Below are 13,624 nucleotides of genomic sequence, written 5' to 3'. Positions count from 1 at the left end.
TGGTGCCTTCCGTCTACATATTCCACATAACTGAACTGAAAATACAGATGTAACACAGATGTAGTAACCAATGATGTCTCCATCAAACAAGATTTCTAGAGAAATTGAAACAAAAATGACATCATAATCACAAAATGTCATTCAACACACAGCTATTTATAACAAGATTTGAACTAATTGGGATAATTGGATGGTGAAGTAATGTCGGTTTAATTTGCAAATTTAAGCTCATCTGCTTTTCTTTTTACTTGTAATGTTTTTAAGAGTAACTTGTTATATTTCAACACTCAACTATAGAGCACAAAACACGCTTTAGAAAATTTGCAAAATATGAAGACCAAATTATCCCAAAATAGTTCCAATTGGTTTTATGTATTCTTGTTGTTCATCTATATGGGAATTAGACAGGAAAATGTTCCAGTTTTCGTATCCTTAATAAACAAAAAATCAATTGCAAAACAAATTCAAATATTTATCCCAAACTTTAGCATTATTCGTTATTAGTACACAATATTTTGAATATTATAAACTAGTCAAAACGTTTACGATTTAATTGAAAATATTCAATAAGAATATTTTGAATACACGTTTGGAGTTCATGATTCTATTCTACATGCAAATACCTATCATTTGATATATCACTTGATAGTTGAAAAGTAAGTTTAGAGTACTTTACAATTGATTTTTGTAATTTATATTGTATTCATTAAAATTAGGTACCCGTTTGCATTATGCAAATTAAATCATTACAGCCCTATTTGTCAGCTGCATATCGTCTTTTTTCATGAGGCAAAGATAATAGGCTTTCAAATAACGTTTGATGTGGTTGTGTGATGCGGTTCTACGTGTTAAAATTATTATAATATCGTTATTAAAAAGGGGAAAGTATATTGTTCTACATTAGTACGAAAAATTTAGTAAAATCATTTTAATATCTCTTTGGATATCCATTTTGTATTCTCCATGCAAATACCTTTCATTTGATATATCACTCGATAGTTTAAAGTATGTTTATAGTAGTTAATAAATTTCTAATTTTATATCGCATTTATGCAAATAGGGTACCCATGTAAATTATGCAAATTAAGGGCCACGTCCGTACCTGACAGCTCCACATTGTCAATTTCTTGAAGTAGAGATAGTAAGCTTTTAAATGACGTATGATGATGCTGTAAGATTTGGCTTTTTGTATTAATTTTTTTTAAATATTGTTATTGAAAAGGGGAAAATATCTTTTCAATATAAATATGACAATATTTCAGTAAAAATTAATTTTAAATATATTTTTGGATGTCTTTTTAGTATTCTACATGCAAATACCTTTCATTTGATATATCACTCGATAGTTTAAAGTATTTTTCGAGTAGTGAATAATAAATATCTAATATAATCGCATTTATGCAAATTGGGTACCCGTGGGACTTATGCAAATTAGGGGTTACGGCCGTACTTGACAACTAAATGTTGTCTATTTTCTTCAAGTAGAGATAGTAAGCTTTCAAATGATGTATAATGTGGCTGTATGATGTGGCTGAATGTGTTCAAATATTTAAGATATTGTTATTCAAAAGGGTTAAATATTTTTTTCAGTATTAATATGAAAATATTTCAGTAAAACCATTTTAAATATCTTTTTTGGATATCAATTTTGTATTCTACATGCAAATACCTTTCATTTGATATATCACTCAATAGTTTAAAAGTATGTTTAGAGTAGTTAACAATGAATTTCCTAATTTTATATCACATTTATGCAAATTGGGTATCCATGTGAATTATGCAAATTAGGGGGTTATGGCCCTACTTGGCAGCTCCACATCGTCAATTTTCTTGAAGTAGAGATAATAAGCTTTCAAATGATGTATGATGTGGCCGTATGTAAGGTGGGTACATTAAGTGTGAAAAATGGGTGTGTCTGCCGCTCGCCTATAAGGGAAACAGTAGTCGTTTTCAATTTCAAATGCATGATTACCGGTTTTGAAGGGAAACAATCTCCTCAAATTTATTAAACACCTATTGCCTGGTCATGAGGGCTATAGCGCCCGTCTATTACCCCAAGGGGTCGTGTGTTACCAGAAACACATCGCTATTCCCCGAGGCCGTAGGCCGAGAGGTATAGCAATGTGTTTCTGGTAACACACGGCCACGAGGGGTAATAGATGAGCGCTATAGCCCGAATAAAGACCAGGCTATAGGTGTTTTATAACACACCACATGCTCATGTTGTATTATTATATACTAATAGTTTTTTAATGTGTTTTGATATTTTGCACCGCAACAATCCATTGTGACAAATTTACTGGGCGATGTAGGCCTACAGCGGTTTCAGTTGCACGTGGTACCACTTTCTTTCAAAAAAATATTCTAAGCATACCTAGCGACATCCTTAATTGCACTTTAATCTTTTCCGTCGATGAGCTGTTCAAGTTCCTACGCTGTTGGGATGTTGGAAAATGTTGGAAAATCTGTTTTAGAGAATGTGTTGTCACCTATCCCGGACGCACATCACGTTCCAGTCACCCGCCATTGTTGTAAAGCTGAAGACGACACTACGGTCACGAGACCGGGCACTTTTCGAAATTTGGTCAGAACTATTTCCCTAGGAAAATAGCTTTTCAAAAAAAAAAACCCTCTGACGTCACTTTGGTCAATCAAGTGGAGACAAGACGTATCTATTTTCTCGTCACCTATTTAAAACACGCCACATGCTCATTTCGTGTCACGATTCGCCAGAATACGTCATGTGACGAGAAAATAGATGCGTTTAGTCCCCACTGAATCAAAAAAAGTGACGTGAGAGGGTATTTTTTGAAAAGCTTTTTCCCTAGGGAAATAGTTTTGACCAAATTTGGAAACGTGCCTGGTCACGTGACCATAGTGTCGTCTGCAGCTTTGCAACAACGGCGGGTGACTGTAACGTGATGTGCGCCCGGGATGGGAGACGAGCCTCTCTCTAAAACAGATAGATTTTCCTTTCACACAGCGTAGGATCTTGAGCAGCTCATCGGCGAAAAAGATTCAAGTGCAACCAAGGATGTTGCTAGGTATGCTTAGAATATATTTGGAAAAAAGTGGTACCATACAATAACCGCTGTGGAAATATCGCCAAGTAAACTTGTCACAGTGGATTGTTGCGGTGCAAAATACCAAAACATAATAAAACATGAGCGTGTGGTGTGTTATAAAACACCTATAATCTGGTCTTTATTCAGGCTGTAGCGCCGGTTTATTACCCCTCGTGGCCGTGTGTTACCAGAAACGCGTGACATCGTTTTGTGTTTCTGTGAACAGACGGTCCCTCGGGGTAATCAACGAGTGCTATAGCCCTTGTAACCTCCATAAATGTAATAATCTCCACAAATGTAATATCAACCACAATTGTAATAAAATCAACCACAAATGCAATAAACAAATTAACCATAAATGTAATAAAACTCAACCATAAATGTAATAAACTTGAACTTGTATTTGTGATTATATGTTTATCAATGCCCTGAGTGAATAATAACTTTAATAAGATTAGTGTAATGTTATTGCATACTTTCTTTAAACTAGGTTTCCTTTCCGAAACACAGAATAGAATACCTTGAGAACACAATTAGAAAAGAAAAGTACCGATTAATGGAAGTGGAACAGCAGTTCTAGACACTAGCTGATAATTACATAATAAGGAAGCGACAAAATTACTCGTCAACCAGTGATACCACACAAAGTTTATGACAGATGACGCAGAACAAATAACAGAGAAATATTATATATTATTGCCTGAATACATGGGTTTAGGTGCCCGAGAGCAGGTGACAATTTGCCCGACGCCAGGAGCATTTTCAAACAATTTTACCATTATCGACCAGCATCAAACAGATTTTAACGAAAGTCAAAATAGCAGTGCGCGCATGGATATATTACATGTAGCGTTAAGCGTCTACTTTAACGTCGAAAACATCGAAAGGTTTCACTGGCCCGGGTAACCATGGAAACTGGTCAGTACATCGTTCACCGGCCCGCTAACATCCCGGATTTTCCTATTGAAATCAATGCACTGATTTGCAATCACCTCGAGGCATGTAATAAACAACCTTATAGCACAAACTTACGACACGAAACGTGTTGACGAGAACATATATCTATATTTCGATCTACGATAAACAACACGAACACTACCTTGAACACAGTAGACAAAATTAGACATCCTTGCATCACCAGGGAAGGAACAAACTTCAAGTGGTACAACATAGAAATACAGACACTATATCGATTATTCTACACAATTTATCAACTGAAGACGAATTTGAGGCGACTGATTAAGAAAGTACAGCAAATTTTCGAAAAAATGGCGTTAAAGGATCGTAGTGTTATACAGTCTCCTCCACTTTGGAATAGAGGCTGCACTGACATTCACATTGCAGCTGTGTCTCGCCATGGCCAATCAGTTCTGTACACATTTATGGGTGCACTTTATTACAATTATGGTTGATGTTACATTTATGGAGATTATTACATTTATAGAGGTTACAGCCCTCATGACCAGGTAATAGGTGTTTAATATGGGTAAAACGACATGTCTGAAGTGAGCGTTCAGTTACTATGGACAAGGGTAGCTTGACAAAATCCTAAGGGGTCACCTGAAACTGGAAAACTGCAAGGGGGGGGGGTCCATGTTTTTTTTTCAAACAGCAAAGAGAGGGGTCACTTGATTTTCAAAATTTTTCGCCCTTTCAACTAGCCTTGTGTCAGCGTACAAAAATATTCCAGAAATAAAGGTGATTCTCCGTGTGCTTTCATTAGTACAAAGATGGTAGGAATACGACTTATTAACTAATGTCTTGGTAGGCAGGTTCCTAGCATGCTAAGGGCAAGGTTAAGTGCAAGCTGTGAGACATGGCTTAGCATATATAAATACAAGACTTATGATACTTGACACAACGTAAGTTGATTTTACTGCATTGTGGATCTGTATCAACGTAAGATCTAATTAGGTTAATACGTGTAGTACAAGATTTTTAATTTGTTTCAATAATAGGCCTAACAGTAAGTAAAAAGTAAAAGTATACTTTATTACAGCGCCTGAATCCTAAACAATTTGTTCTAAGGCGGTTTACAAAGAAATAAAAAAAAACAACCGTAAAAGGGTGCGACAAAAAGGTTAAAAAATCCAAAAATTAAAAACGTGACACTGGTTTAAAAATAAGCTACCCTGAAAAGGTACGTCTTAACACTACGTTTTAAAGATGACTCAGTTTGACATTGCTCAATTTCCAATGGAAGAACATTCCATAGTTCTGTTGCTGCGGTCACAAATGCCCGTTTTCCATAACGGAGCTTAACTGAATTGGTTTTAAGAAGAAGTTTGTCCTTTGATCGTAGATTGCAGCGTGGCTCATACCAGATGGGTAAGATAGCAAGGTATGGTGGAGCTGAACCATTCGGTGTCTTGAAAGTAATCAGCAACAGTTTGAATTTGATAAGTTGTTGTAATGGGAGCCGGTGAAGCTTGAACAGAATTGGAGTTATTTGCTGAGACTTCCTGGACATGGTGATCAGTCGAGCAGATGTATTTTGAATACATTGAAGTTTCCTGATATATATGACATGTATACCATATCACAGACAAATAGAGAAACAGACTAGCAACGGGTATTGTTCAAGGCGTGAAGCGGTTACGTAACCCATCCATGTTCGCCTCGCCTCAGGTTGCTCTCGCCTCTCTTTTCCGAAGAGTGCCGACCATGCATCCTTTGGTAATTTTCGGATTTTCGCCAATTGTTAAGCGAAAGTATGTTCGGCAAAGTTTGTGTTGTTGTTGTCGTGTGGTGCTGAGCGGAATTGGCTTGCTGGCGAAAAACGGGAGTGTTTTGAGCTTCAGGAAAGTGAGTTTTACCATTTTAAAACTTCCTCTCATATTTTTCTGAGTATATAATGAGTGTGTTTGAACCAAATTTGAAAGTCTTTTATCGATACTGTCTGGTTTTACTCAATGGTTTACGGTCTGTCATACCGTCTTTTACACGTTCGTCAAGGAAGGACATGTTTATGAAACTACTGGCGTGTTATGTTTTGATTGGCGTGAAGCAGTGTTTCTGTCCTGACAGCTCACAAAGTAACTACGATGCCATCTCGTCGTATTTTTCGCATAATCTCGTGCAATTATCAACCACAAACAAAGTCTCAAAAAAGTTTAACACCTTTGAAGGCTCATTTTAATATGAAAAGGCCATAGTCTACCGAGACGACCATGGAACAAAAGGCATGCCGCGTTGCTAGTCTGTTTCTCTATTTGTCTGTGACCATATAGAATAGCGTTGCAATAGTCCAGTCGTGATGTTACCAAGCATGAATTAGTATTTTTACTGTGTCCCTGGATACATACTTTACAATATTGTTAATAGTTCTCATATAGAAATCGGTAGCTTTACAGACTTGATTTACTTGATTTTCCATAGACATCCGTGTGCCAAATGTAGTTCCGAGATTTCTGACTGTTGTAGCTGATAGAACTGTGATTCCTCCTATGTTCAAGGTTGGCATGTCAAACTTCTTAATATTTTTACTTGAACAAAAGAATAGAAGTTCTGTTTTATCAGGATTCAAATTCAGGAGATTGATAGTCATCCATTTTTGAATACATGAATACATGAGACACAGTTTTCCATGTGAGAGATATTGTCAATGTCTTTAAACTTGAAGCACATGAGTCGTCAGTGTAGAGATGAAACTCAATGTTGTTTTCTCTCAGAATGTCACCAAGGGGAGATGTATAGATAGTGAATAAAATGGGACCAAGTACCGATCTCTGTGGCACGCCACACTGTAGAATGTGAGGTTTTGATGAAGCTCCATTTATTTGTAATGTTTGTTGGCGATTAGATGTAATCCATGACAGTGCAGTTCCTGAAATACCAATGCGATATTTCAGTCGAGACAGGAGAATTGAATGGTCAACAGTGTCAAAGGCTGCGGAAAGGTACGATAATACAAGCATAACAATGTTGCCTTTGTCAAGTGCTGAAAGTATATTATTCTGTACCCGGAGAAGTGAACTTTTCTGTACTGTGTTTGAACTGTGTGATGTTATGAGCGATTCCTTGGATTTGTGAAGCAGCTTGTTTACAATGCTAAAAATTGCCTTCTGGTTGGTTGAATTTTCCTCAATGGTACTACGATAGTAGTTAATCTTGGCTGTCCTAATTAGCTGATTGACTACGTCACATTGAAATTTGTATATTTGTCGATCAATTGTGAGTTTGATTCTTCTCCATTGCCTTTCAGAAAAGTCGCCGTTTACGTTTCTCTGTTGCGATATCATCGTTCTACGTACCATTTGGTGTTTGGCCTTTCAGTTACCTTTCGCTGTCTTTTCTGGTGCATGTCTATCGATTATGTCCCGTAGTGTCTCATCATATTGATTAATAAGTGATGTCAGAGATGAAGGGTTAGTGACCAATCTCGAATGTTGTATATCATTGGAGAAATCTGGAATGTTGCAATGAAACAGCCTTCTGATAAAAATGTTTTTGAAGTATTTACCGATGGGACATGGCTTAGGATACACTAGACATTTGGGCCCATGAGAGGAAATATGCATATACTAAATAGATCACATATTGATACACATCCATCATGAAGTAAATGTGAACTTCGTCAACCATTATATGTGGTGAGTAATATGACCCCCCCCCCCCCCGCAATATACAAGGTATCATCTTATAAGCCATGTCTCATAGGTTCTATTGGTTCGCCTTGAATTAAATATGCATGATGAAATAGGTGCGTCGTAACATGAGTTCACAAGTTGAACACTAGGGGGCCCATGCCAGTTGGCTTTGGCCCACAATCATCAGCATCATTATGATCAACATCATTGATCATCGATCGACAATATTGACAGAAAAATGTAGTCAAGAATGAAATACAGCAAAGGGGGTATTAAAAACCGTTTTACATCACATACATCGAAACCAATTACGGAAACTTGCTGTGTATGTTTCATGTCTCACTTTATTTTATGCAGCAAGAATTGAGAAGCTTGGTGGAAGACTTTTACGAAGACAGCGATACTTTTACTGTAGTTGTGCAGCCCATGTTTGAGGAAATTATTCTTCCAAGGTTGGAGCGAGTGAGTAATTTGACCAATTTCAAAACTGGCCTGTGTGTTTTACAGTAAAATCGGCTAGTATATGTGCAGCTTATGATTAATATCCTCTAATTGAAGGCCATGTCATCTAAAATGGTAGTAACAGATTTAGTATAACATATAGGCCGAGCACCATCATGAACCATGCGTTCAGTCAGAGTCATACTCCTAGTCCAAAGCGTACGCTCTCCTCCCCTGTTGAAGATATTTCCATACTTCAAAACTTTTGAGACACATCGTATTTTTATGTCACAGTACCAACTTCGAGATAGTGCTTCGATAGTGTGCCGCCACAGTTCACAGTGAGGTTTTGTGTCATCTGACCCTTGCATATTCTACAGAAAAAATAAAACTGTTACAGAACTTGTAGTATCTCAATGTTTTTAAATGGGAATGTAAAGTTTTTTTTGTTTTTTGGGTTTTTTTTTTGTTTATAGTCTGATCGAGTTGACGGGTCGTATTTTGCGCCGGACTGTTTTCACTTCAGCAGAAAGGGGCACGAGGCAGCAGCCAAGGCTCTCTGGAACAATCTGGTACGTGTCGAATTTAGACTATCAAGACGTTGGCTCTCAAGATTTCCTTTGTGTTCAATTTACTGACATAAATGCCATTTAGGCATTTAACATTATCGCTTGTCCATACTTTTGCTTTCTTGTGTCGCTGCATTTCGCATTTTGTGAGACTTAAAGTATGGCTTACGAATACGATTTGTGCTCGACATGCTGATGGCAATTGAGTTCAGAACTCCTTCCGTTCTATTTTACAGCCAATACCGTAGATTGGAAAGCTCACGAACGAAGAAAGTGGCATGTTATTTTTCGCTTAGGTATATTGTCAAGTCATCTTAAGGTTGTCAGAGGAATCATTTTCCTCAAGTAATAATTGAATATTAATGCGGTCACGCTGTACTTTGTTTTTTTATCTCCAGTTCGAGCCTCTTGGAGAGAAGACGAACAATTTTGATCCGAAGAGAGGAATACCTTTGAAATGCCCGACAGAGGTGAGAAAAACATTCAACATATTTCCACTGAAACACGCATGAACACGTGGTCATACGAGCAACTGCAATGATCTGTTTTGACCTCAGACGTTTACAATAGGGAGCTGATGTACATCTGCCTGTCTGTCCGCGTATTTCTGCCTTTCTGACTGTAAGGAAGACATCTCTAAAACTGATAATTCGTAGATTCAACTGAAATTTGGTTTACAGGTGTAGTTACCGAGTTTAAAGAACTGGAAAGAGGTTGCTTCGTGAGGCTCGCAGAGTTAACGTTGATTTATATATTAATTACTGATTTTAGACTGTAGATACCTTGACGCGTAACGTCAAGAATATGATGACATTCCATGAGTAGCTAACTTAGTGATAACCTCACTAAATTTTTAAAGCCAAGATGAAATTTTCATTCTTTTTATATTTTTTCTCTCTCATTACTTGTCTGAACGTCTTCTTTTCTTAAAACTTTCGTTTGATACACAGTCCGTAACGGACCAGTTCAGTCAGAATGTTCCAATAGAGTTGAATGGGCAGACGTAATTTTTCCGGCTAATTCTCTTATTTTTGTTGGCTCAAACAAACGTCTATTGTTCTCAATGGTAGATGTATGATACAGGTACTTATTCTTCTCTCACTCCCGTTGGAATGCTTTGCGTTTAAACTTGCCAATGATATGAACAATGCGTCCACGGCTATTTTCTGATAACTGAATTATCAGTCCTGACTAGAGTGCCTCCGTCGGCGATGACATACTTTATTGTTTTCGATATATTGTCTTGGCAAAGCAAAATACTGTGTATTTCAATACGCTCCTTATAGAAGAATAAGACAGTGATCTTAGTTTATTGAGCAACACAATGAAAATATCATCAAAAGTTTCGGCTATTGTAACATTAACATTGAATTGTCTTTTTATGTTACAACCGCAGGAAAACCCATACATATGCACTAGGAAGAACGGCAGAGCTTGCAACTGAAGAGTGTCTTAACATAAAAGGAGCGTCCACGGTAACATCAAATAAAACGAAAGAAATTGTAAATGACATGTTTTATTTATTGTCTCTCGGTTGGGAAAGACAAGAAATATAGGACTTCTGTATGCACCCTAAGAGCCAAGTTGCTTGAAATTTTACACTTAAAAAGCTGCTTTCCGTCCTATGAAAACATTCCTCGATCAATTAATTCCGCTTTGCAATTTCCTTGTAGATCGTAGTCAGTCACGTGTTAATTTTGCTAAGACAGTGAATGATGTGTAATTTTATCGTGAAACATATATTCTGGTTTTCAAATTTTCTCTCGGGTAGAAAATTCAACTTAATTTTACGGAAGATATTGTACAGGATATTGCACATGATCAGTGGTCCATCCCATATATATTTTATCAAAACGATACTTTACGACAAATTTGCACGGTTTGTCTTTCCTTTTTATTAATTCTGGTATGTGCACTTAACACAGAGAGGGGAAAATCACAATACAGCGTGCGTATGATTGGCCTTTGGTGCGCCCTCTTGGGGCAAGTGTGTTTATTTGTAGGTTAGCCTAGTTCACAAGTATTGGGTAGAAAAGTTTAAAGTAGATGATGGAAGCGTGTTCTCGAGAGGTGGGTTATATCTGTGCAATCCTTTTCCTACCGGGTTCATCCTTCACTTCAAGTTCAATGCATCATTTTAACACACTACCAAAAAATGTACAAACACATTGTACCGCCTTGTCATGCTATAAATGAAACAAACCTGCTGACTTTCACCAGTTCCACCCTGTGATGGTAATTTTTGTCAGGGCAGTGTTTCAATCTGATCTTTTTGTAGTTAGGTAGATGTTGAAACCGAATGCCTTGGCCTAAAAATGGGTATGGTATTTTCGTTAAGTTGATTTTTTGTTGTCAATTTTTAAAAAGCCCACAAGTGTTTAACTTATTCCTTCGCACTATCATTAGGCTTTTACCATATGAAAGAAAGAAAAAATGTTGGGAAGGTTGCCAAGCGTCCATTTTGAAAATTGCACGAATGATCACATATTTTTAACGCACAAGAGCTTACTGGTGGTAATGAAACAGTGACACGTGTATTTACAATGGTCTGTAATGTTGCCAAAAGATGAAAAATGTAATACTGTATACAACACTTCTTTTTCAAATGCTGTATCTGCCATCTCATATACAAAGAGTTGATCAGGAAAACTATCAAAGGTACTTCAGTCAGTAGAAAAAAACTATTTGCAAAACAATAGCATATGAGCACTTTTTCTGATAAATTGTAACAGGGGTGTACGCCTTTAAGAGTTATTTCAAGTTGTTTGGGCTCACTTTAATTAACATACGTTTTTATGGAGATACCAATTTCACCGTCACAAATTTTGAGAATGCAACAGGTTTCAGTTTTTAACACTATTTTTTTACTCTAAATTCATTCAATGTAAGCTGGAAAACCCAACATGTTCACAGTCAAGCAGCACCGTGGCACCATATAGAGAGCAAACGAAACTACTGATGACGTAGTATGAGTGAAACTGTAAAGCTTGTTTCTACCACGGTGACCCTTTAATCACAGACCCTAAAGTCTATGCTTTAATCTAATAATGTCATGATTTATTCAATGGGAACTAGTAGCGCTGGTTTTAATAAAGATTTTGCAATGGATATCTGCTGTCTTCGTTATTTGTCAATGTTGTTTGAATTGATTGGATACATTGAGTGATCGCGGTCAAGAAAATTAACGTTTCCAATCGACGATTACATAATATTTACACAATCCTTTCATTGCGCGGGTGAATGACTCTCTATTTCCTTGACGGAATTACATATCATCTTCGGCCTTGAGGGCAGCTGATGCCCGTGTAGTTCTGTGGAGACACTGCAAAAGCCCAGCGTATAAATATCTGAGTGTGTCGTTGGGGTTTGAAGGTATAAAGAGAGTTCAAAGCAGGCGGTAACGGATTTACTATTCATAAAACTTTAAGGGCGTTCGATTGCGGTACCTTGTCAAATTAGAGCTTCTACCTTTCACTTTTAAGATCCATAAAAACGGTAACCAAACAGGTAATCAAGTTACAGGACAGACGAAAATGAAAGACTCCCCATGTAAATAGTAACATTTTAATTACATTATATAAATCGTCCATTTTGATGCCGGTATCGAGATAGAGAGAGTGTGAGCCGCGGTCATGTCAGCTGAAAGGCCTATTGGGAATTAAATTATTCATGTACTTAATTAATTTTCAATATTTGCTTGGCACTACTTCCGGTACAATGCCGCTAAGCGTCCGTATGGGTTTTTTGAAATAAATAAAAACTCGTCATCTCTTAATTGTTACACATGCACCGTTTACAATCGACACAGTGCATCACGCATCACTTAAGACACTAAAATTCACGTTAAATTAAAACATCTTTCACTTGACAGTTAATCATGCATACTTAGATTTGTTACAATTTTGTCATCAAAACGCTAGTCATGGATTGAAAACGTTTCCTGGACAATTGAAAGAGAAATCTTCGGCAACAGTGTTGACGTTTCTACAGTTTATCATGTTGCGTTTACCCACAGTTCTCTGAGGCTGGTCTTTTGTGTGTTGCTTGCTCATTAAGGAAGTACGCACCTCGAAATTGAAAGGATTAAACTTCTGCTCAAACCTGCCACGAGGAAACATTCAGCAACTCTCTTTCAAAATCAGGAATAAAATCGGGAGTAAACCGTACAAGTTTGGAACTATAGAAGCATATAGAACCTTAAATTATCAATATATTAAATTCAAAATGGCCGCCATCCCTGTGGTAACTCTTTGGGTAAAAAATTTTATTTTCGATTTATACAAAAATTTGTTTACTTCAAGAGTTCCAAATTGAGAACACTCAAGCGGTTAGGGACCAGAAATGTAAATTGTAAAAAAATTAAGAGTCTGTGTATATGTCCCCTATACGCATTCGACCTTGACTACACCTGAACCCGGCGGCAAAACTTCGACTCTACTACAGAAATAAAATCGCCGTCTTCTTTTTCGAGCCGAGCACGCACGAGAATAGATCTTACAATAGGTGTTGGACATCTTAGATTTTGCAATCGTCTGAACTCTCTGTTGGTATTGACGGACCGGTATGGCAGATGGAGATCAGTATTAAGATGTTTTGTAGCTTCAGTGAGACGAACCAAGTATATGCAACTTTTGCGCAAGGCTTGGGAAGAGGGAAGCCCGGGTGGGTTTATTCAACCATAAAACGAGATTACCCACAATTCATCGATTCCTGTACTGATCAGTAGTCGTGATCTACCTAATTGGATTTTATGTTCTTTTGCGAGCCATTTTTTGAACTAACTCACCGATCTGTGTGATCTGCGAATTTTTTGTTAATGACTTTGAATAGACGTTGCCGTTGTTTTTCCTCGGGAAACTGTGCGTCGAGCTAAGTCTCGATCAGAAGTACTCTAAATTCCCCAGTGGTACCCAACATGGCCTCTGGTTGGGACGATAAAGTGGCACCATAATTACTATTG

At 37.3% G+C, this 13,624-nt stretch overlaps 1 protein-coding gene across 2 annotated transcripts in view; it reads left to right on the top strand.

Moving 5' to 3' along the window:
• LOC139149490 (phospholipase B1, membrane-associated-like) overlaps nt 1-11,771 on the top strand; it is a 57,499-nt gene extending 45,728 nt beyond the window's left edge. For both annotated transcript variants that reach the window (XM_070721266.1, XM_070721267.1), the window contains exons 13-16: nt 8,012-8,116; nt 8,572-8,667; nt 9,063-9,134; nt 10,061-11,771. In XM_070721266.1, the coding sequence (XP_070577367.1) occupies nt 8,012-8,116; nt 8,572-8,667; nt 9,063-9,134; nt 10,061-10,108 (321 nt within the window). In that variant the 3' untranslated portion in view covers nt 10,109-11,771. The remainder of the gene's footprint in view (nt 1-8,011; nt 8,117-8,571; nt 8,668-9,062; nt 9,135-10,060) is intronic.
• Nucleotides 11,772-13,624: the final 1,853 nt, after the last annotated feature.

Source organism: Ptychodera flava, chromosome 14 (assembly GCF_041260155.1).
Source record: "Ptychodera flava strain L36383 chromosome 14, AS_Pfla_20210202, whole genome shotgun sequence".
Taxonomy (NCBI): Eukaryota; Metazoa; Hemichordata; class Enteropneusta; family Ptychoderidae; genus Ptychodera; species Ptychodera flava.
Note: the sequence above shows the minus strand (reverse complement) of the source record. Positions and strands in the feature narration are given on the sequence as shown.